This window comes from Oncorhynchus mykiss, chromosome 15 (assembly GCF_013265735.2).
Source record: "Oncorhynchus mykiss isolate Arlee chromosome 15, USDA_OmykA_1.1, whole genome shotgun sequence".
Lineage (NCBI taxonomy): Eukaryota > Metazoa > Chordata > Actinopteri > Salmoniformes > Salmonidae > Oncorhynchus > Oncorhynchus mykiss.
Genome location: NC_048579.1, coordinates 79208629 through 79234749, shown reverse-complemented (window position 1 = coordinate 79234749; position 26121 = coordinate 79208629). Strand labels below are relative to the sequence as shown.

General features: G+C 43.9%; 1 protein-coding gene across 3 annotated transcripts in view; it reads right to left on the bottom strand.

Annotated features, from left to right (window-relative positions):
* Positions 1-26121, bottom strand: part of LOC118938872 (LARGE xylosyl- and glucuronyltransferase 1) — a 144569-nt gene that overhangs the window by 58284 nt on the left and 60164 nt on the right. For 2 of the 3 annotated variants that reach the window (XM_036945470.1, XM_036945471.1), the window contains exons 3-6: positions 20985-21307; positions 12057-12139; positions 6005-6128; positions 2838-3009 (exon numbers count right to left, since the gene is read on the bottom strand). In XM_036945470.1, coding sequence (XP_036801365.1) covers positions 2838-3009; positions 6005-6128; positions 12057-12139; positions 20985-21307 — 702 coding nt within the window. Of the gene's footprint in view, positions 1-2837; positions 3010-6004; positions 6129-12056; positions 12140-20984; positions 21308-26121 lie in introns of those variants that run through there. The other variant, XM_036945472.1, reaches the window with a different exon arrangement.

Here is a 26121-nt window from a genome sequence, read left to right as displayed (position 1 = left end):
CTATATAGTGCACTACTTTATAGCACCCTATTCCCTATATAGTACACTACTTTGTCCAGGGCAAATGAGGCTCTGGTCAAAAGTAGTGCACTATATATGGTAGTGCACAGCCATTTGGGCTGCATTGTCAGTATGTGAGAATTCAGTGGGGGGGGGGGGGCTAACTGAATGGGCGAGAGGTAGAAAGGACAGGCTAACTGAATGGGTGAGAGGTAGAAAGGACAGGCTACCTGAATGTGTGAGAGGTAGAAAGGACAAGCTAACTGAATGGGTGAGAGGTAGAAAGGACAGGCTAACTGAATGGGTGAGAGGTAGAAAGGACAGGCTAACTGAATGGGTGAGAGGTAGAAAGGACAGGCTAACTGAATGGGTGAGAGGTAGAAAGGACAGGCTAACTGAATGGGTGAGAGGTAGAAAGGACAGGCTAACTGAATGGGTGAGAGGTAGAAAGGACAGGCTAACTGAATGGGTGAGAGGTAGAAAGGACAGGCTAACTGAATGGGTGAGAGGTAGAAAGGACAGGCTAACTGAATGGGTGAGGGGTAGAAAGGACAGGCTAACTGAATGGGTGAGAGGTAGAAAGGACAGCTAACTGAATGGGTGAGAGGTAGAAAGGACAAGCTAACTGAATGGGTGAGAGGTAGAAAGGACTGGCTAACTGAACAGGTGAGAGGCAGAAAGGACAGGCTAACTGAACGGGTGAGAGGCAGAAAGGACAGGCTAACTGAACGGGTGAGAGGCAGAAAGGACAGGCTGACTGAACGGGTGAGAGGTAGAAAGGACAGCTAACTGAATGGGTGAGAGGTAGAAAGGACAGGCTAACTGAATGGGTGAGAGGTAGAAATGACAGGCTAACTGAATGGGTGAGGGGTAGAAAGGACAGCTAACTGAACGGGTGAGAGGTAGAAAGGACAGCTAACTGAATGGGTGAGAGGTAGAAAGGACAGGCTAACTGAATGGGTGAGAGGTAGAAAGGACAGCTAACTGAATGGGTGAGAGGTAGAAAGGACAGGCTAACTGAATGGGTGAGAGGTAGAAATGACAGCTAACTGAATGGGTGAGGGGTAGAAAGGACAGGCTAACTGAATGGGTGAGGGGTAGAAAGGACAGCTAACTGAATGGGTGAGAGGCAGAAAGGACAGGCTAACTGAATGGGTGAGAGGTAGAAAGGACAGCTAACTGAATGGGTGAGATGTAGAAAGGACAGGCTAACTGAATGGGTGAGAGGTAGAAATGACAGCTAACTGAATGGGTGAGGGGTAGAAAGGACAGGCTAACTGAATGGGTGAGAGGTAGAAATGACAGCTAACTGAATGGGTGAGGGGTAGAAAGGACAGGCTAACTGAATGGGTGAGGGGTAGAAAGGAAAGCTAACTGAATGGATGAGAGGTAGAAAGGAAAACAGTGTTGAAACTGAAGTCCCCTAGAATGGACTGTAACAGGGTTGAAACTAAAGTTAATGAACAGGGTGGGGTATGAACAGGGTGGGGAATGAACAGGGTGGGGTATGAACAGGGTGGGGTATGAACAGGGTGGGTGTTGGCTAGTTGTGAAGCATAATGTGAACTGTTAATGAAGATTGATCCAAAGCCCATCCAAAGGTAATACACAGTGGGCCAGAAAGGGAGTCATTAATCTCTGGAGTCCACCTCCTCCCTCCCCCAACCTCCCTCTTCCTCCTCACAGAACAACAATAAGCAAATCATCAATTTTATTTAAATTCACGTCCTGAATAGACTACTCAATTAGGAACCAAACGTAGCCTAGTGGTTGGAGCGTTGGGTCAGTAACCAGCAGGTAGCCTAGTGGTTGGAGCGTTGGGCCAGTAACCGGAAGGTTGCTGGATCGAATCCCCGATCTGACAAGGTAAAGAAATCTGTTGTTCTGCCCCTGAGCAAGGCAGTTAACTCACTGTTCCCCGGGCCCTGAGCAAGGCAGTTAACCCACTGTTCCCCGGGCCCTGAGCAAGGCAGTTAACCCACTGTTCCCCGGGCCCTGAGCAAGGCAGTTAACCCACTGTTCCCCGGGCCCTGAGCAAGGCAGTTAACCCACTGTTCCCCGGGCCCTGAGCAAGGCAGTTAACCCACTGTTCCCCGGGCCCTGAGCAAGGCAGTTAACCCACTGTTCCCCGGGCCCTGAGCAAGGCAGTTAACCCACTGTTCCCCAGGCCCTGAGCAAGGCAGTTAACCCACTGTTCCCCGGGCCCTGAGCAAGGCAGTTAACCCACTGTTCCCCAGGCCCTGAGCATGGCAGTTAACCCACTGTTCCCCGGGCCCTGAGCAAGGCAGTTAACCCACTGTTCCCCGGGCCCTGAGCAAGGCAGTTAACCCACTGTTCCCCGGGCCCTGAGCAAGGCAGTTAACCCACTGTTCCCCGGGCCCTGAGCAAGGCAGTTAACCCACTGTTCCCCGGGCCCTGAACAAGGCAGTTAACCCACTGTTCCCCGGGCCCTGAACAAGGCAGTTAACCCACTGTTCCCCGGGCCCTGAGCAAGGCAGTTAACCCACTGTTCCTCAGGCCCTGAACAAGGCAGTTAACCCACTGTTCCCCGGGCCCTGAGCAAGGCAGTTAACCCACTGTTCCCCGCAGCCTCCCCGCCCCCTCTCTGATTCAGAGGGTTAAATGAGGAAGACACACTTCAGTTGAATACATTTAGTTGCACAACCGACTAGGTATCCCCCTTTCCCAAACAGAAGAACACTTACTTGAAACTGACCTTGTCCAATAAGAAACACTCATTTTAGTTTTGCTAGTGGGTCCTAATGAATACAACCCCCTTAGCAGAAGCAACAGGAAGCACAATTACACCCCAACAGGAAAGGATGTAGTCGCCTCACCTTTGAACTTGTGGAAGACGGCCCAGAGCTCAGCGATGTCCGTAGCGAAGGTGATATCTGTGTCCAGGACGATGACTTTCTGCAGGTCTGGGGGTAAGGTCTTGGTGAGCACCAGCTTCATCAGACCGTAGATACCGGAGTAATGCTTGTTGGGGATCCACGACACCTCAGCCTGACAGAAGAGAAGGAGGTAGAGGGTTAACAGACACGAACCAGACAGTCTTGTTGAGGAACCATGAAACCTCAGTCCAGATTAACAGACAGTCTTGTTAAGGAACCATGACACCTCAGTCCAGATTAACAGACACGAACCAGACAGTCTTGATGAGGAACCATGACACCTCAGTCCAGATTAACAGACACAAACCAGACAGTCTTGTTGAGGAACCATGAAACCTCAGTCCAGATTAACAGACAGTCTTGTTGAGGAACCATGAAACCTCAGTCCAGATTAACAGACAGTCTTGATGAGGAACCATGACACCTCAGTCCAGATTAACAGACACGAACCAGACAGTCTTATTGAGGAACCATGACACCTCAATCCAGATTAACAGACAGTCTTGTTGAGGAACCATGACACCTCAGTCCAGATTAACAGACACGAACCAGACAGTCTTGATGAGGAACCATGACACCTCAGTCCAGATTAACAGACACGAACCAGACAGTCTTGATGAGGAACCATGACACCTCAGTCCAGATTAAATGACACTAACCAGACAGTCTTGTTGAGGAACCATTACACCTCAGGTATCAATAGACACGAACCAGACAGTCTTGTTGAGGAACCATGACACCTCAGTCCAGATTAACAGACAGTCTTGTTGAGGAACCATGACACCTCAGTCCAGATTAACAGACAGTCTTGTTGAGGAACCATGACACCTCAGTCCAGATTAACAGACACGAACCAGACAGTCTTGTTGAGGAACCATGACACCTCAGTCCAGATTAACAGACAGTCTTGTTGAGGAACCATGACACCTCAGTCCAGATTAACAGACACGAACCAGACAGTCTTGTTGAGGAACCATGACACCTCAATCCAGATTAACAGACACAAACCAGACAGTCTTGATGAGGAACCATGACACCTCAATCCAGATTAACAGACAGTCTTGTTGAGGAACCATGACACCTCAATCCAGATTAACAGACACTAACCAGACAGTCTTGATGAGGAACCATGACACCTCAGTCCAGATTAACAGACAGTCTTGTTGAGGAACCATGACACCTCAGTCCAGATTAACAGACAGTCTTGTTGAGGAACCATGAAACCTCAGTCCAGATTAACAGACAGTCTTGTTGAGGAACCATGAAACCTCAGTCCAGATTAACAGACAGTCTTGATGAGGAACCATGACACCTCAGTCCAGATTAACAGACACGAACCAGACAGTCTTGATGAGGAACCATGACACCTCAGTCCAGATTAACAGACACGAACCAGACAGTCTTGTTGAGGAACCATGAAACCTCAGTCCAGATTAACAGACAGTCTTGTTGAGGAACCATGAAACCTCAGTCCAGATTAACAGACAGTCTTGATGAGGAACCATGACACCTCAGTCCAGATTAACAGACACGAACCAGACAGTCTTATTGAGGAACCATGACACCTCAATCCAGATTAACAGACAGTCTTGTTGAGGAACCATGACACCTCAGTCCAGATTAACAGACACGAACCAGACAGTCTTGATGAGGAACCATGACACCTCAGTCCAGATTAACAGACACGAACCAGACAGTCTTGATGAGGAACCATGACACCTCAGTCCAGATTAAATGACACTAACCAGACAGTCTTGTTGAGGAACCATTACACCTCAGGTATCAATAGACACGAACCAGACAGTCTTGTTGAGGAACCATGACACCTCAGTCCAGATTAACAGACAGTCTTGTTGAGGAACCATGACACCTCAGTCCAGATTAACAGACAGTCTTGTTGAGGAACCATGACACCTCAGTCCAGATTAACAGACACGAACCAGACAGTCTTGTTGAGGAACCATGACACCTCAATCCAGATTAACAGACAGTCTTGTTGAGGAACCATGACACCTCAGTCCAGATTAACAGACACAAACCAGACAGTCTTGATGAGGAACCATGACACCTCAGTCCAGATTAACAGACAGTCTTGTTGAGGAACCATGACACCTCAATCCAGATTAACAGACACTAACCAGACAGTCTTGATGAGGAACCATGACACCTCAATCCAGATTAACAGACAGTCTTGTTGAGGAACCATGACACCTCAGTCCAGATTAACAGACAGTCTTGTTGAGGAACCATGACACCTCAGTCCAGATTAACAGACACGAACCAGACAGTCTTGATGAGGAACCATGACACCTCAATCCAGATTAACAGACAGTCTTGTTGAGGAACCATGACACCTCAGTCCAGATTAACAGACAGTCTTGATGAGGAACCGTGACACCTCAGTCCAGATTAACAGACAGAAACAGGATGAACAGAGGATGTGTGTGTTTGAGGAGGTCAGATGGAGAAAGACGAGGTACAGAATCTCTCTCATGTTGACGACAGAATGAGTAGTTGTTGTTTTGCGGGGGGGGTCCCGGCTGTAGATGTGTGTGTTTTGGGGGGGGTCCCGGCTGTAGATGTGTGTGTTTTGGGGGGGGTCCCGGCTGTAGATGTGTGTGTTTTGGGGGGTGTCCCGGCTGTAGATGTGTGTGTTTTGGGGGGTGTCCCGGCTGTAGATGTGTGTGTTTTAGGGGGGGTCCCGGCTGTAGATGTGTGTGTTTTGGGGGGTGTCCCGGCTGTAGATGTGTGTGTTTTGGGGGGGGGTCCCGGCTGTAGATGTGTGTGTTTTGTGGGGGGGGGTCCCGGCTGTAGATGTGTGTGTTTTGGGTGGGGGGGGTCCCGGCTGTAGATGTGTGTGTTTTGGGGGGGGGGTCCCGGCTGTAGATGTGTGTGTTTTGGGGGGGGGGGGGTCCCGGCTGTAGATGTGTGTGTTTTGGGGCGGGGGTCTCGGCTGTAGATGTGTGTGTTTTTGGGGGGGGTCCCGGCTGTAGATGTGTGTGTTTTGGGGGGGTGTCCCGGCTGTAGATGTGTGTGTTTTGGGGGGGTGTCCCGGCTGTAGATGTGTGTGTTTTGGGGGGGGGGTCCCGGCTGTAGATGTGTCTCACCTTGAGTTCGTCTGCATCGTAGAAGTCCACCCTGACAGCAGGGACCATCCAGGTACGGAACAGAGAGGCTAGGATCTGCTGGGCTGTAGAGTCCGTTATGATGTGGAAGTGGAGAGGGTTTCGCCTGCAAGAGACACACACACACGCACGCACGCACGCACACACACACACGGACAGAGGGATAAGGTGAGACTCAGAGCATGGAACCTCAGATAACACGCCTATAACACGTCTATAACACGTCTATAACATGATATATCTGCTCAGATAACACGTCTATAACATGATATATCTGCTCAGATAACACGTCTATAACATGATATATCTGCTCAGATAACACGTCTATAACATGATATATCTGCTCAGATAACACGTCTACAACATGATATATCTGCTCAGATAACACGTCTATAACACGTCTATAACATGATATATCTGCTCAGATAACACGTCTATAACACGTCTATAACATGATATATCTGCTCAGATAACACGTCTATAACACGTCTATAACATGATATATCTGCTCAGATAACACGTCTATAACACGTCTATAACATGATATATCTGCTCAGATAACACGTCTATAACATGATATATCTGCTCAGATAACACGTCTATAACACGTCTATAACATGATATATCTGCTCAGATAACACGTCTATAACATGATATATCTGCTCAGATAACACGTCTATAACACGTCTATAACATGATATATCTGCTCAGATAACACGTCTATAACATGATATATCTGCTCAGATAACACGTCTATAACACGTCTATAACATGATATATCTGCTCAGATAACACGTCTATAACATGATATATCTGCTCAGATAACACGTCTATAACATGATATATCTGCTCAGATAACACGTCTATAACATGATATATCTGCTCAGATAACACGTCTATAACATGATATATCTGCTCAGATAACATGTCTATAACATGATATATCTGCTCAGATAACACGTCTATAACATGATATATCTGCTCAGATAACACGTCTATAACATGATATATCTGCTCAGATAACACGTCTATAACATGATATATCTGCTCAGATAACATGTCTACAACATGATATATCTGCTCAGATAACACGTCTATAACATGATATATCTGCTCAGATAACACGTCTATAACATGATATATCTGCTCAGATAACACGTCTATAACATGATATATCTGCTCAGATAACACGTCTATAACATGATATATCTATTCAGATAACATGTCTACAACATGATATATCTGCTCAGATAACACGTCTATAACATGATATATCTGCTCAGATAACACGTCTATAACATGATATATCTGCTCAGATAACATGTCTACAACATGATATATCTGCTCAGATAACACGTCTATAACATGATATATCTGCTCAGATAACATGTCTATAACATGATATATCTGCTCAGATAACACGTCTATAACATGATATATCTGCTCAGATAACATGTCTACAACATGATATATCTGCTCAGATAACAAGTCTATAACATGATATATCTGCTCAGATAACACGTCTATAACATGATATGTCTGCTCAGATAACATGTCTACAACATGATATATCTGCTCAGATAACACGTCTATAACATGATATATCTGCTCAGATAACACGCCTATAACATGATATATCTGCTCAGATAACACGTCTATAACATGATATATCTGCTCAGATAACACGTCTATAACATGATATATCTGCTCAGATAACACGCCTATAACATGATATATCTGCTCAGATAACACGTCTATAACACGTCTATAACATGATATATCTGCTCAGATAACACGTCTATAACATGATGTATCTGCTCAGATAACACGTTTATAACATGATATATCTGCTCAGATAACATGTCTACAACATGATATATCTGCTCAGATAACAAGTCTATAACATGATATATCTGCTCAGATAACACGTCTATAACATGATATATCTGCTCAGATAACATGTCTACAACATGATATATCTGCTCAGATAACACGTCTATAACATGATATATCTGCTCAGATAACACGCCTATAACATGATATATCTGCTCAGATAACACGTCTATAACATGATATATCTGCTCAGATAACACGTCTATAACATGATATATCTGCTCAGATAACACGCCTATAACATGATATATCTGCTCAGATAACACGTCTATAACACGTCTATAACATGATGTATCTGCTCAGATAACACGTCTATAACATGATGTATCTGCTCAGATAACACGTCTATAACACGTCTATAACATGATATATCTGCTCAGATAACACGTCTATAACATGATATATCTGCTCAGATAACACGTCTATAACACGTCTATAACATGATATATCTGCTCAGATAACACGTCTATAACATGATATATCTGCTCAGATAACACGTCTATAACATGATGTATCTGCTCAGATAACACGTCTATAACACGTCTATAACATGATATATCTGCTCAGATAACACGTCTATAACATGATATATCTGCTCAGATAACACGTTTATAACATGATATATCTGCTCAGATAACACGTCTATAACATGATATATCTGCTCAGATAACACGTCTATAACACGTCTATAACATGATATATCTGCTCAGATAACACGTCTATAACATGATGTATCTGCTCAGATAACACGTCTATAACACGTTTATAACATGATGTATCTGCTCAGATAACACGTCTATAACACGTCTACAACATGATATATCTGCTCAGATAACACGTCTATAACACGTCTATAACATGATATATCTGCTCAGATAACACGTCTATAACATGATGTATCTGCTCAGATAACACGTCTATAACACGTTTATAACATGATGTATCTGCTCAGATAACACGTCTATAACTTGTCTATAACATGATATATCTGCTCAGATAACACGTCTATAACACGTCTATAACATGATATATCTGCTCAGATAACACGTCTATAACATGATGTATCTGCTCAGATAACACGTCTATAACACGTTTATAACATGATGTATCTGCTCAGATAACACGTCTATAACACGTCTACAACATGATGTATCTGCTCAGATAACACGTCTATAACATGATATATCTGCTCAGATAACACGTCTATAACACGTTTATAACATGATATATCTGCTCAGATAACACGTCTATAACACGTCTATAACATGATATATCTGCTCAGATAACACGTCTATAACATGATATATCTGCTCAGATAACACGTTTATATGTGTATTGGGCTGTGAGAGCTTGAGAGAGGAGGAAACACACCAAAAGAACCGTAGGAAACACCTAGTGATGCCCTCAACAGAACCATAGGAAACACCTAGTGATGCCCTCAACAGAACCATAGGAAACACCTAGTGATGCCCTCAACAGAACCATAGGAAACACCTAGTGATGCCCTCAACAGAACCATAGGAAACACCTAGTGATGCCCTCAACAGAACCATAGGAAACACCTAGTGATGCCCTCAACAGAACCATAGGAAACACCTAGTGATGCCCTCAACAGAACCATAGGAAACACCTAGTGATGCCCTCAACAGAACCATAGGAAACACCTAGTGATGCCCTCAACAGAACCATAGGAAACACCTAGTGATGCCCTCAACAGAACCGTAGGAACACCTACAGACAGAATCACAACCAGTGTTTTGGTCTCTGCTCTGGGTTGTCAGACAGAATCACAGCCAGTGTTTTGGTCTCTGCTCTGGGCTGTCAGACAGAATCACAGCCAGTGTTTTGTATTGCCTCGGGTCTCTGCTCTGGGCTGTCAGACAGAATCACAGCTAGTGTTTGGTCTTGCCTCGGGTCTCTGCTCTGGGCTGTCAGACAGAATCACAGCCAGAGTTTTGGTCTCTGCTCTGGGCTGTCAGACAGAATCACAGCCAGTGTTTTGGTCTCTGTTCTGGGCTGTCAGACAGAATCACAGCCAGTGTTTTGGTCTCTGCTCTGGGCAGTCAGACAGAATCACAGCCAGTGTTTTGGTCTCTGTTCTGGGCTGTCAGACAGAATCACAGCCAGTGTTTTGGTCTCTGCTCTGGGCTGTCAGACAGAATCACAGCCAGTGTTTTGGTCTCTGCTCTGGGCTGTCAGACAGAATCACAGCCAGTGTTTTGGTCTCTGCTCTGGGCAGTCAGACAGAATCACAGCCAGTGTTTTGGTCTCTGTTCTGGGCTGTCAGACAGAATCACAGCCAGTGTTTTGGTCTCTGCTCTGGGCTGTCAGACAGAATCACAGCCAGTGTTTGGTCCTACCTCGGGTCTCTGTTCTGGGCTGTCAGACAGAATCACAGCCCTGGGGGGTAATAAATGCTGTCACATAAAGCCCAGATACAAGGTCTAGACCCAGGATGACATTCAACAGGGATGACAGGATAAACTCCTCGGCGATAATGGATTCCATTCAGAATATTCTTCAAAAAGAGACTGTGTATTTCTGCGGTGAAATATCTCGCTTGGCTCTGTAGACGGGAAGCTGTTATGACATAGCAGATGACATGATTTATTAACCTAAACAATGTGTCTGATCCACACAGAATAACAATGTGTCTGATCCACACAGAATAACAATGTGTCTGATCCACACAGAATAACAATGTGTCTGATCCACACAGAATAACAATGTGTCTGATCCACACAGAATAACAATGTGTCTGATCCACACAGAATAACAATGTGTCTGATCCACACAGAATAACAATGTGTCTGATCCACACAGAATAACAATGTGTCTGATCCACACAGAATAACAATGTGTCTGATCCACACGGGAATAACAATGTGTCTGATCCACACAGAATAACAATGTGTCTGATCCACACAGAATAACAATGTGTCTGATCCACACGGAATAACAATGTGTCTGATCCACACAGAATAACAATGTGTCTGATCCACACAGAATAACAATGTGTCTGATCCACACATAATAACAATGTGTCTGATCCACACAGAATAACAATGTGTCTGATCCACACAGAATAACAACGTGTCTGATCCACACAGAATAACAATGTGTCTGATCCACACAGAATAACAATGTGTCTGATCCACACAGAATAACAATGTGTCTGATCCACACAGAATAACAATGTGTCTGATCCACACAGAATAACAATGTGTCTGATCCACACAGAATAACAATGTGTCTGATCCACACAGAATAACAATGTGTCTGATCCACACAGAATAACAATGTGTCTGATCCACACAGAATAACAACGTGTCTGATCCACACAGAATAACAATGTGTCTGATCCACACAGAATAACAATGTGTCTGATCCACACAGAATAACAATGTGTCTGATCCACACAGAATAACAACGTGTCTGATCCACACAGAATAACAATGTGTCTGATCCACTAACTCATACATCAAACTGTAGAACCCAGTTCCCTACATTTGAACATAAATTATCTTTTTTATCAAGCAAAACTGTGCTACGTTTTATCTCTGGGACCCTCAGGATGACAAATCAGAGCCAGATTACTGAATGTAGGTACATTATTTACCTTCAGAGGTGAATGTACCAAACCAGTTGCCATGATAAAAGTGTTCTGTTGTTGTGGACTCTCCTCAAAAAATAACATGGTATTTGTTCACTGTAATAGCTACTGTAAATTGGACAGTGCAGTTAGATTAACAAGAATGTTAAGCTTTCTGCCCGTATGAGACATGTCTATGTCCTGGAAAGTTGGCTGTTGTTTACAACGTCATTCTAGTGACGTTAGCAACAACCGCACCGGTTTAGGGACACCCATCCTGTAGTTAAGGTAGAAGTGTTTAGAAATGTATTCTGTTCTTATTTACAATAAAATCTCACACACACACACACACACACACGCGCGCACGCACACGCACACACACACACAGAGCTAGGGGGTTCACTGAGGTGGTGGCGTTGCCATGCAACCGAGAGTAGGCGGCAGCATATTCAGACTGCTGAGAGAAGAGGGCTGCAGACAGGCCCAGCTGTGTGTGTGTGTGTGTGTGTGTGTGTGTGTGTGTGTGTGTGTGTGTGTGTGTGTACCTACCTGTGAAAAAGGACTGACTTGACGAGTGTCACCACATCACGACTGGCGTTGTACCCGGCACACACGATGGCCACGTGAATGGTCTGAGAGGAGAGAGAGAGAACGGAAGAGAGAGACAGCGGGGGAGAGGGAAGAGAGGGGGAAGAGAGAGAGGGGGGGGAGAGAGAGAGAGAGAGAGAGAGAGAGAGAGAGAGAGAGAGAGAGAAAGAGGGGGGAGGGACAGAGAGAGAGAGAGACAGAGAGAGAGAGAGAGAGAGAGAGAACGGAAGAGAGAGAGAGATCGAGGTAGGTAGAGAGAGCGGGAGAGAGAGAGAGACAGAGAGAGAGAGACAGAGAGAGAGAGACAGAGAGAGAGAGACAGAGAGAGAGAGACAGAGAGAGACAGAGAGAGAGAGAGACAGTGAGAGAGAGAGAGACAGTGAGAGAGAGAGAGAGAGAGACAGAGAGAGACAGCGAGAGAGAGAGACAGAGAGAGAGAGAGAGAGAGAGAATGGAAGAGAGAGAGAGATCGAGGTAGGTAGAGAGAGCGGGAGAGAGAGAGAGAGACAGAGAGAGAGAGAGACAGAGAGAGAGAGACAGAGAGAGAGAGACAGAGAGAGAGAGAGAGAGAGACAGAGAGAGAGAGACAGTTAGAGAGAGAGAGAGAGACAGTGAGAGAGAGAGAGACAGAGAGAGAGAGACAGAGAGAGAGAGAGAACGGAAGAGAGAGAGAGATCGAGGTAGGTAGAGAGAGCGGGAGAGAGAGAGAGAGAGAGAGAGACAGAGAGAGAGAGAGAGAGACACAGAGAGAGAGAGAGAGAGAGAGAGAGAGAAAATAACATCATTTTCTACAAAGTCCAACATGATTTGTCCTCTGCTTGTAGCAGTAACAGAACCCCTTATCACATGTCTCTGAACACTAAGCACCATTTAGTTAGGCAATTATTTCAGAGGGAATAGTCTTTATCCCACATCAAGACTAAATCCCACATTAGAACCCACTATATAGTAGCCCCAGGGGAAGAATACAGTACGTGGACTGGATCAAGCCCAGGGTTATTCATCTACTGCCCTCTAGGAACCAATCAGTTAGCACGAGGCTAAAGCCCTTTATACATGGGGGGTTGTACATTTGGTCACAGTATTGTATTGAACATCGGTTTCAGGACTGAGTGTTGTCCTCAATGCTATTGTCTTGACGCGGATGAAGCTGTTAGAGCTCTAGGGGCGCTATTTCATTTTTGGATAAAAAACGTTCCCGTTTTAAGCGCGATATTTTGTCACGAAAAGATGCTCGACTATGCATATTCTTGACAGTTTTGGAAAGAAAACACTCTGACGTTTCAGAATCTGCAAAGATTTTGTCTGTAAGTGCCCCAGAACTCATTCTACAGGCGAAACCAAGATGATGCATCACCCAGGAATTAGCAGAATTTCTGAAGCTCTGTTTTCCATTCTCTCCTTATATGGCTGTGATTGCGCAACGAATGAGCCTACACTTTCTGTCGTTCGCCCAAGGTCTTAGCAGCATTGTGACGTATTTGTAGGCATATCATTGGAAGATTGACCATAAGAGACTACATTTTCCAAGTGTCCGCCTGGTGTCCTGCGTCGAATTCGGTGCGCAATTGCCAGCTGCTTCTACTTTACCATTTGATTCAGGGGAGAAAGCATGTGTCCAAGAACGATGTATCAATGAAGAGATAGGTGAAAAACACCTTGATGATTGATTCTAAACAACGTTTGCCATGTTTTCAGTCGATATTATGGAGTTAATTTGGAAAAAAGTTTGCGTTTTGAGGACTGAATTTATGGATTTTTTTTGGTAGCCAAATGTGATGTATAAAACGGAGCTATTTCTAATACACAAGGAATCTTTTTGGAAAAACTGAGCATCTGCTATCTAACTGAGAGTATCCTCATTGAAAACATCAGAAGTTCTTCAAAGGTAAATTATTTTATTTGAAGGCTTTTATGTTTTTGTTAATGTTGCGTGCTGGATGCTAACGCTAATGCTAACGCTAAATGCTAACGCGAAATGCTAACTCTAGCTAGCTACTTTTACACAAATTATTGTTTTCCTATGGTTGAGAAGCATATTTTGAAAATCTGAGATGACAGTGTTGTTAACAAAAGGCTAAGCTTGAGAGCTAGCATATTTATTTCATTTCATTTGCGATTTTCATGAATAGTTAACGTTGCGTTATGGTAATGAGCTTGAGTCTGTATTCACGAACCCGGATCCGGGATCAGGGAGATCAGAAAGGTTAAACAACACTGCATTACAGGGCTGCTTGGGAAATACAATGATATTTCTAAAAAATGAGTCAAATCATTGGTAGGAAAAACATTTTGTCGTCGTTGTGATGACGCCAGATTGACTTTAGACGCAGTATAATGTTAGCCAGCTAACTGAGATCGAGGGGTATAACAGTAACTTAGCTAGCTGACATTAGCATCGTTAGCCATTTTTTAACACTCTTTGCTAGCTAACAGCAACGTTGCCGTCTCTCTAAAGTACACATGAAAGAATCACAATGACGGCAAAGTTGTTTCCAACTAATTATTTGCCTCCTTTAGCAAATGTCAATGTATTTCCAGGCCGCTATAGTGTCATTTATATCAAACAGTCATCATCCCTGTTCATAATGACTGTTGGGCCTTACGTCTACTGTTGGGCCTCGCGTCTACTGTTGGGCCTCGCGTCTACCGCTGGGCCTTACGTCTACTGTTGGGCCTCGCGTCTACCGCTGGGCCTCGCGTCTACCGTTGGCCCTCGCGTCTACCGCTGGGCCTCGCGTCTACCGCTGGGCCTCGCGTCTACCGTTGGGCCTCGCGTCTACCGTTGGGCCTCGCGTCTACCGCTGGGCCTCGCGTCTACCGCTGGGCCTCGCGTCTACCGTTGGCCCTCGCGTCTACCGTTGGCCCTCGCGTCTACCGTTGGGCCTCGCGTCTACCGCTGGGCCTCGCGTCTACCGCTGGGCCTCGCGTCTACCGCTGTGCCTCGCGTTCACCGCTGGGCCTCGCGTCTACCGTTGGCCCTCGCGTCTACCGTTGGCCCTCGCGTCTACCGTTGGGCCTCGCGTCTACCGCTGGGCCTCGCGTCTACCGTTGGGCCTCACGTCTACCGTTGGGCCTCACGTCTACCGTTGGGCCTCAGTCTACCGTTGGGCCTCACGTCTACCGTTGGGCCTCACGTCTACCGTTGGGCCACAGTCTACCGTTGGGCCACAGTCTACCGTTGGGCCTCAGTCTACCGTTGGGCCTCAGTCTACCGTTGGGCCTCAGTCTACTGTTGGGCATCAATCTGCTGCGGAGTCCGTAGAACGGTAAAAACAATGGTAGCGACGCGACCGAGAGACTGAGGAGCAACACACACATCAACAGAGAGTCTAAATGCACAGCACTGCTCCTGTTGCCCTGTTGAGTTGAAAGATTCATATATTTGGCAACCTTATATGACTCCTAAATTACTCTTATTTGACTCCTAAATTACTCTTATCTGACTCTTATCTGACTCCTAAATGACTCTTATATGACTCTTATCTGACTCTTATCTGACTCCTAAATGACTCTTATCTGACTCCTAAATGACTCTTATCTGACTCCTAAATGACTCTTAAATTACTCTTATCTGACTCCTAAATTACTCTTATCTGACTCCTAAATGAATCCAACTTAAGTCCATTTCAGTCTCATTTCTACTGATGTGAAAGAAGAGTTTCTACAGCCTGTTCCAGCGTCTCTCCTCTCTTCTCAAATCATTTTTTCCATCTCTCCTCTCTTCTTAAATCCTTTCTTCCATCTCTCCTCTCTTCTTAAATCATTTCTTCCATCTCTCCTCTCTTCTTAAATAATTTCTTCCATCTCTCCTCTCTTCTTAAATCCTTTCTTCCATCTCTCCTCTCTTCTCAAATCATTTCTTCCATCTCTCCTCTCTTCTTAAATCCTTTATTCCATCTCTCCTCTCTTCTTAAATCATTTCTTCCATCTCCTCTCTTCTCAAATCCTTTCTTCCGTCTCTTCTCAAATCATTTATTCTCTAAATGCCTGTAGTAGGCCTGTAGTAAGCTGGGAGGAGGAGTGAGTCAGACAGGGTCCTCCTGGTTTCATCTCTCAAATAAATAAAACATCTCTGGTCCTTCTCTACAAACACTCTTAGTTCATTATCTATAGTCTTCTCTACAAACACACACTGTTAGCCTGTTAGTTCATTATCTACGGTCTTCTCTACAAACACACACTGTTAGCCTGTTAGTTCATTATCTATGGTCTTCTCTACAAACACACACTGTTAGCCTGTTAGTTCATTATCTACGGTCTTCTCTACAAACACACACTGTTAGTTCATTATCTATGGTCTTATCTACAAACACAGACAGTGGTCACAGACAGGCTGGCTGAGGACAGTAGATATGAACCAATCAGGACAGTAGAGATGGGCCAATCAGGACAGTAGAGATGGGCCAATCAGGACAGTAGAGATGGACCAATCAGGACAGTAGAGATGGACCAATAAGGACAGTAGAGATTGACCAATATGGACAGTAGAGATGGACCAATCAGGACAGTAGAGATGGGCCAATAAGGACAGTAGAGATGGACCAATAAGGACAGTAGAGATGGACCAATCAGGACAGTAGAGATGGGCCAATAAGGACAGTAGAGATGGACCAATAAGGACAGTAGAGATGGACCAATAAGGACAGTAGAGATGGACCAATAAGAACAGTAGAGATGGGCCAATAAGGACAGTAGAGATGGACCAATAAGGACAGTAGAGATGGACCAATAAGGACAGTAGAGATGGACCAATAAGAACAGTAGAGATGGGCCAATAAGGACAGTAGAGATGGACCAATAAGGACAGTAGAGATGGACCAATAAGGACAGTAGAGATGGGCCAATAAGGACAGTAGAGATGGACCAATAAGGACAGTAGAGATGGACCAATAAGGACAGTAGAGATGGACCAATAAGGACAGTAGAGATGGACCAATAAGGACAGTAGAGATGGACCAATAAGGACAGTAGAGATGGACCAATAAGAACAGTAGAGATGGACCAATAAGGACAGTAGAGATGGACCAATAAGGACAGTAGAGATGGACCAATAAGGACAGTAGAGATGGGCCAATAAGGACAGTAGAGATGGACCAATAAGGACAGTAGAGATGGACCAATAAGGACAGTAGAGATGGACCAATAAGGACAGTAGAGATGGACCAATAAGGACAGTAGAGATGGACCAATAAGGACAGTAGAGATGGACCAATAAGGACAGTAGAGATGGGCCAATAAGGACAGTAGAGATGGGCCAATAAGGACAGTAGAGATGGACCAATAAGGACAGTAGAGAAGGACCAATAAGGACAGTAGAGATGGACCAATAAGGACAGTAGAGAAGGACCAATAAGGACAGTAGAGATGGACCAATAAGGACTACTCAAAGCCAAGTGCAGCTGGTAATACCCATCATGCCCTTTGTCAGAGCCTTGCTAGTGATGAACATGTCTGAAATGGGTATAATGTATAGACACAACAGAGGGCATATTGAAGAGATTTACTGTGACATCACAGCACTAAAGACCCTCCAACAAACCTGCTGTTAGAATGACCTGACAGACAGACACTTAATGAGAGTAGCCATAATATCACAATATTTAATATGGCCAGGCTTTAATAAATAAATAGTCCAGGTGGCCATTTGATTAATTGTTCAGCAGTCTTATGGCTTGGGGGGGTAGAGGCTGTTTAAGGAGCCGACTTGGTCCTAGACTTGGTTCTCCGGTACCGCTTGCCGTGAGGTAGCAGAGAGAACAGGTTATGGCTTGGGGGGTAGAGGCTGTTTAAGGAGCCGACTTGGTCCTAGACTTGGTTCTCCGGTACCGCTTGCCGTGAGGTAGCAGAGAGAACAGGCTATGGCTTGGGGGGGTAGAGGCTGTTTAAGGAGCCGACTTGGTCCTAGACTTGGTTCTCCGGTACCGCTTGCCGTGAGGTAGCAGAGAGAACAGGCTATGGCTTGGGGGGGTAGAGGCTGTTTAAGGAGCCGACTTGGTCCTAGAGTTGGTTCTCCGGTACCGCTTGCCGTGAGATAGCAGAGAGAACAGGCTATGGCTTGGGGGGGTAGAGGCTGTTTAAGGAGCCGACTTGGTCCTAGACTTGGTTCTCCGGTACCGCTTGCCGTGAGGTAGCAGAGAGAACAGGCTATGGCTTGGGGGGGTAGAGGCTGTTTAAGGAGCCGACTTGGTCCTAGACTTGGTTCTCCGGTACCACTTGCCGTGAGGTAGCAGAGAGAACAGGCTATGGCTTGGGGGGGTAGAGGCTGTTTAAGGAGCCTTTTGGTCCTAGACTTGGTTCTCCGGTACCGCTTGCCGTGAGGTAGCACAGAAACCAGTCTATAACCTGGGGGACTTGAAGTCTTTGACAATTTATCCAAGACTGACCAGTATGAAAATGTATGAACTCTGGTAATTGACAAAATAAAATGTAAAAAAGTAGATTAGTGAATATATGAAATAGAAAGGTGTGTTAGATGTTTGGAAGACCTTAGGTGGAGGTATAACACGAAGGGACTATATGCAGTGCTGAAGGTCACATTACTGGTGCATTACTCTGGTAGAGAATCAATACCCACGTACACAGTACTGTCAGGATCAACTGTAGGAGGAGCTAACACCACATTAATACTGGTGCAATACCCACATACACAGTACTGTCAGGATCAACTGTAGGAGGAGCTAACACCACATTAATACTGGTGCAATACCCACGTACACAGTACTGTCAGGATCAACTGTAGGAGGGGCTAACACCACATTATTACTGGTGCATTACCCACGTACACAGTACTGTCAGGATCAACTGTAGGAGGAGCTAACACCACATTATTACTGGTGCATTACCCACGTACACAGTACTGTCAGGATCAACTGTAGGAGGGGCTAACACCACATTAATACTGGTGCATTACCCACGTACACAGTACTGTCAGGATCAACTGTAGGAGGGGCTAACACCACATTATTACTGGTGCAATACCCACGTACACAGTACTGTCAGGATCAACTGTAGGAGGGGCTAACACCACATTAATACTGGTGCAATACCCACGTACACAGTACTGTCAGGATCTACTGTAGGAGGAGCTAACACCACATTAATACTGGTGCAATACCCACGTACACAGTACTGTCAGGATCAACTGTAGAAGGGGCAAACACTCCTCCTAGTGTAACTCACCTGACACTAGTCTACCAGTCTTATCTCCTCCTAGTGTAACTCACCTGACACTAGTCTACCAGTCTTATCTCCTCCTAGTGTAACTCACCTGACACTAGTCTACCAGTCTTATCTCCTCCTAGTGTAACTCACCTGACACTAATCTACCAGTCTTATCTTATCTCCTACTAGTGTAACTCACCTGACACTAGTCTACCAGTCTTATCTCCTCCTAGTGTAACTCACCTGACACTAGTCTACCAGTCTTATCTTATCTCCTCCTAGTGTAACTCACCTGACACTAGTCTACCAGTCTTAACTTATCTCCTCCTAGTGTAACTCACCTGACACTAGTCTACCAGTCTTATCTCCTCCTAGTGTAACTCACCTGACACTAGTCTACCAGTCTTATCTTATCTCCGCCAAGTGTAACTCACCTGACACTAGTCTACCAGTCTTATCTTATCTCCTCCTAGTGTAACTCACCTGACACTAGTCTACCAGTCTTATCTCCTCCTAGTGTAACTCACCTGACACTAGTCTACCAGTCTTATCTTATCTCCTCCTAGTGTAACTCACCTGACACTAGTCTACCAGTCTTATCTCCTCCTAGTGTAACTCACCTGACACTAGTCTACCAGTCTTATCTCCTCCTAGTGTAACTCACCTGACACTAGTCTACCAGTCTTATCTTATCTCCTCCTAGTGTAACTCACCTCACACTAGTCTACCAGTCTTATCTCCTCCTAGTGTAACTCACCTGACACTAGTCTACCAGTCTTATCTCCTCCTAGTGTAACTCACCTGACACTAGTCTACCAGTCTTATCTCCTCCTAGTGTAACTCACCTGACACTAGTCTACCAGTCTTATCTTATCTCCGCCAAGTGTAACTCACCTGACACTAGTCTACCAGTCTTATCTTATCTCCTCCTAGTGTAACTCACCTGACACTGTCTACCAGTCTTATCTTATCTCCTCCTAGTGTAACTCACCTGACACTAGTCTACCAATCTTAACTTATCTCCTCCTAGTGTAACTCACCTGACACTAGTCTACCAGTCTTATCTTATCTTATCTCCTCCTAGTGTAACTCACCTGACACTAGTCTACCAGTCTGATCTCCTCCTAGTGTAACTCACCTGACACTAGTCTACCAGTCTTATCTCCTCCTAGTGTAACTCACCTGACACTAGTCTACCAGTCTTATCTCCTCCTAGTGTAACTCACCTGACACTAGTCTACCAGTCTTATCTCCTCCTAGTGTAACTCACCTGACACTAGTCTATCAGTCTTATCTCCTCCTAGTGTAACTCACCTGACACTAGTCTATCAGTCTTATCTCCTCCTAGTGTAACTCACCTGACACTAGTCTACCAGTCTGATCTCCTCCTAGTGTAACTCACCTCACACTAGTCTACCAGTCTTATCTCCTCCTAGTGTAACTCACCTGACACTAGTCTACCAGTCTTATCTCCTCCAAGGGTAACTCACCTCACACTAGTCTACCAGTCTTATCTCCTCCTAGTGTAACTCACCTCACACTAGTCTACCAGTGGTATCTTATCTCCTCCTAGTGTAACTCACCTGACACTAGTCTACCAGTCTTATCTTATCTCCTCCTAGTCTAACTCACCTGACACTAGTCTACCAGTCTTATCTCCTCCTAGTCTAACTCACCTGACACTAGTCTACCAGTCTTATCTTATCTCCTCCTAGTGTAACTCACCTCACACTTGTCTACCGCTGGCTGCTGCACACAGTCTGACCTGTTGCCCGGGGAGCCAGCTTTAAGCCCCGCCTCGTTGTCCCCTGTTCCCTCCTCCGAGTGAGTCTTGCTCTGGTTGCCGCGGTGATTGGTGTGATGTGGAGCAGGGCCAGCAGGGCTCCGAGGGGGTCGGCTGAGTTCACGGCGGAGAAGTTGGTTCTCCTCTTCCACCTCACGGACCCTCAGCTCCAACGCCTCCCTAGACACACCCCCTCCCAAGGCCCCGCCCCTGGCCGTCAACGTGGACAACTGAGGCAACAGGGGCGACAGGGGAAGGGGCTTCACTGTAGAGGGGGAGGAGACAAAGAAACAGGAAGTTGATCAGAAGCAATAGTGCCACATTCATTAAGTCAACTGAGGGCCACGTTAAATCAGCTCACTGGCCAGTTGCGGATCGTAAACCACGAGTTTAAGACCACTGCAATAAGCCATTCGCCTGGTCCCAGATAAGTATGTGTTCAAGCCAACTGATCTTCAGCTGGCTAAAGCTCAGGCAGAATTGGTACAAGCCCCGCAGCAGGATATCGTCACTTCACGGTATAGACTCAGCAGGGTTCTCAATTTCAACTTTAACTCAACTCTTAACTCTGCTTGCCTCAACTTCTCTTGATGTTTTATATCACTGTACTAAGAGGAGATGTTAAAGTGTTCCCAGCATCAGCGATGTTTTATATCACTGTACTAAGAGGAGATGTTAAAGTGTTCACAGCATCAGCGATGTTTTATATCACTGTACTAAGAGGAGATGTTAAAGTGTTCACAGCATCAGTGATGTTTATATCACTGTACTAAGAGGAGATGTTAGTGTTCCCAGCATCAGCGATGTTTATATCACTGTACTAAGAGGAGATGTTAAAGTGTTCACAGCATCATCAGCATCAGTGATGTTTAATATCACTGTACTAAGAGGAGATGTTAAAGTGTTCACAGCATCAGTGAGGTTTTATATCACTGTACTAAGAGGAGATGTTAAAGTGTTCCCAGCATCAGCGATGTTTTATATCACTGTACTAAGAGGAGATGTTAAAGTGTTCACAGCATCAGTGATGTTTTATATCACTGTACTAAGAGGAGATGTTAAAGTGTTCACAGCATCAGTGATGTTTATATCACTGTACTAAGAGGAGATGTTAAAGTGTTCCCAGCATCAGCGATGTTTATATCACTGTACTAAGAGGAGATGTTAAAGTGTTCACAGCATCATCAGCATCAGTGATGTTTAATATCACTGTACTAAGAGGAGATGTTAAAGTGTTCACAGCATCAGCGATGTTTTATATCACTGTACTAAGAGGAGATGTTAAAGTGTTCACAGCATCATCAGCATCAGTGATGTTTTAAATCACTGTACTAAGAGGAGATGTTAAAGTGTTCACAGCATCAGTGATGTTTATATCACTGTACTAAGAGGAGATGTTATAGTCTTCACAGCATCAGCGATGTTTATATCACTGTACTAAGAGGAGATGTTAAAGTGTTCACAGCATCATCAGCATCAGCGATGTTTATATCACTGTACTAAGAGGAGATGTTAAAGTGTTCACAGCATCATCAGCATCAGTGATGTTTTATATCACTGTACTAAGAGGAGATGTTAAAGTGTTCACAGCATCAGTGATGTTTTATATCACTGTACTAAGAGGAGATGTTAAAGTGTTCCCAGCATCAGTGATGTTTTATATCACTGTACTAAGAGGAGATGTTAAAGTGTTCACAGCATCAGCGATGTTTTATATCACTGTACTAAGAGGAGATGTTAAAGTGTTCCCAGCATCAGTGATGTTTTATATCACTGTACTAAGAGGAGATGTTAAAGTGTTCCCAGCATCAGTGATGTTTTATATCACTGTACTAAGAGGAGATGTTAAAGTGTTCACAGCATCACTGTACTAAGAGGAGATGTTAAAGTGTTCACAGCATCAGCGATGTTTTATATCACTGTACTAAGAGGAGATGTTAAAGTCTTCACAGCATCAGTGATGTTTTATATCACTGTACTAAGAGGAGATGTTAAAGTGTTCCCAGCATCAGTGATGTTTTATATCACTGTACTAAGAGGAGATGTTAAAGTGTTCACAGCATCAGTGATGTTTTATATCACTGTACTAAGAGGAGATGTTAAAGTGTTCCCAGCATCATCAGCATCAGTGATGTTTTATATCACTGTACTAAGAGGAGATGTTAAAGTGTTCCCAGCATCATCAGCATCAGTGATGTTTTATATCACTGTACTAAGAGGAGATGTTAAAGTGTTCACAGCATCATCAGCATCAGCGATGTTTTATATCACTGTACTAAGAGGAGATGTTAAAGTGTTCACAGCATCAGTGATGTTTTATATCACTGTACTAAGAGGAGATGTTAAAGTGTTCACAGCATCAGTGATGTTTTATATCACTGTACTAAGAGGAGATGTTAAAGTGTTCCCAGCATCAGTGATGTTTTATATCACTGTACTAAGAGGAGATGTTAAAGTGTTCCCAGCATCAGTGATGTTTTATATCACTGTACTAAGAGGAGATGTTAAAGTGTTCACAGCATCATCAGCATCAGTGATGTTTTATATCACTGTACTAAGAGGAGATGTTAAAGTGTTCACAGCATCAGCGATGTTTTATATCACTGTACTAAGAGGAGATGTTAAAGTGTTCACAGCAACAGTGATGTTTTATATCACTGTACTAAGAGGAGATGTTAAAGTGTTCATAGCATCAGTGATGTTTTATATCACTGTACTAAGAGGAGATGTTAAAGTGTTCTCAGCATCAGTGATGTTTTATATCACTGTACTAAGAGGAGATGTTAAAGTGTTCACAGCAACAGTGATGTTTTATATCACTGTACTAAGAGGAGATGTTAAAGTGTTCCCAGCAACAGCATCAGTGATGTTTTATATCACTGTACTAAGAGGAGATGTTAAAGTGTTCCCAGCATCATCAGCGATGTTTTATATCACTGTACTAAGAGGAGATGTTAAAGTCTTCACAGCATCAGCGATGTTTTATATCACTGTACTAAGAGGAGATGTTAAAGTGTTCCCAGCATCAGTGATGTTTTATATCACTGTACTAAGAGGAGATGTTAAAGTCTTCACAGCATCAGTGATGTTTTATATCACTGTACTAAGAGGAGATGTTAAAGTGTTCCCAGCATCAGTGATGTTTTATATCACTGTACTAAGAGGAGATGTTAAAGTGTTCACAGCATCAGTGATGTTTTATATCACTGTACTAAGAGGAGATGTTAAAGTGTTCCCAGCATCAGTGATGTTATATATCACTGTACTAAGAGGAGATGTTAAAGTGTTCACAGCATCATCAGCATCAGCGATGTTTATATCACTGTACTAAGAGGAGATGTTAAAGTGTTCACAGCATCAGTGATGTTTTATATCACTGTACTAAGAGGAGATGTTAAAGTCTTCCCAGCATCAGTGATGTTATATATCACTGTACTAAGAGGAGATGTTAAAGTGTTCCCAGCATCAGTGATGTTTTATATCACTGTACTAAGAGGAGATGTTAAAGTGTTAACAGCAACAGCAATGTTTTATATCACTGTACTAAGAGGAGATGTTAAAGTGTTCCCAGCATCAGCGATGTTTTATATCACTGTACTAAGAGGAGATGTTAAAGTGTTCCCAGCATCAGTGATGTTTTATATCACTGTACTAAGAGGAGATGTTAAAGTGTTCCCAGCATCAGTGATGTTATATATCACTGTACTAAGAGGAGATGTTAAAGTGTTCCCAGCATCAGTGATGTTATATATCACTGTACTAAGAGGAGATGTTAAAGTGTTCCCAGCATCAGTGATGTTTTATATCACTGTACTAAGAGGAGATGTTAAAGTGTTCACAGCATCAGTGATGTTTTATATCACTGTACTAAGAGGAGATGTTAAAGCGTTCCCAGCATCATCAGCATCAGTGATGTTTATATCACTGTACTAAGAGGAGATGTTAAAGTGTTCACAGCATCATCAGCATCAGTGATGTTTTATATCAATGTACTAAGAGGAGATGTTAAAGTGTTCCCAGCATCAGTGATGTTATATATCACTGTACTAAGAGGAGATGTTAAAGTGTTCCCAGCATCAGTGATGTTATATATCACTGTACTAAGAGGAGATGTTAAAGTGTTCCCAGCATCAGTGATGTTTTATATCACTGTACTAAGAGGAGATGTTAAAGTGTTCCCAGCATCAGTGATGTTTTATATCACTGTACTAAGAGGAGATGTTAAAGTGTTCACAATATCAGTGATGTTTTATATCACTGTACTAAGAGGAGATGTTAAAGTCTTCACAGCATCAGTGATGTTTTATATCACTGTACTAAGAGGAGATGTTAAAGTGTTCCCAGCATCAGTGATGTTTTATATCACTGTACTAAGAGGAGATGTTAAAGTGTTCACAGCATCAGTGATGTTTATATCACTGTACTAAGAGGAGATGTTAAAGTGTTCCCAGCATCAGTGATGTTTTATATCACTGTACTAAGAGGAGATGTTAAAGTGTTCACAGCATCAGTGATGTTTTATATCACTGTACTAAGAGGAGATGTTAAAGTGTTCACAGCATCATCAGCATCAGTGATGTTTATATCACTGTACTAAGAGGAGATGTTAAAGTGTTCCCAGCATCAGTGATGTTTTATATCACTGTACTAAGAGGAGATGTTAAAGTGTTCCCAGCATCAGTGATGTTTTATATCACTGTACTAAGAGGAGATGTTAAAGTGTTCACAGCATCATCAGCATCAGTGATGTTTATATCACTGTACTAAGAGGAGATGTTAAAGTGTTCCCAGCATCAGTGATGTTTTATATCACTGTACTAAGAGGAGATGTTAAAGTGTTCACAGCATCATCAGCATCAGTGATGTTTATATCACTGTACTAAGAGGAGATGTTAAAGTGTTCCCAGCATCAGTGATGTTTTATATCACTGTACTAAGAGGAGATGTTAAAGTGTTCCCAGCATCAGTGATGTTTTATATCACTGTACTAAGAGGAGATGTTAAAGTGTTCACAGCATCATCAGCATCAGCGATGTTTATATCACTGTACTAAGAGGAGATGTTAAAGTGTTCCCAGCA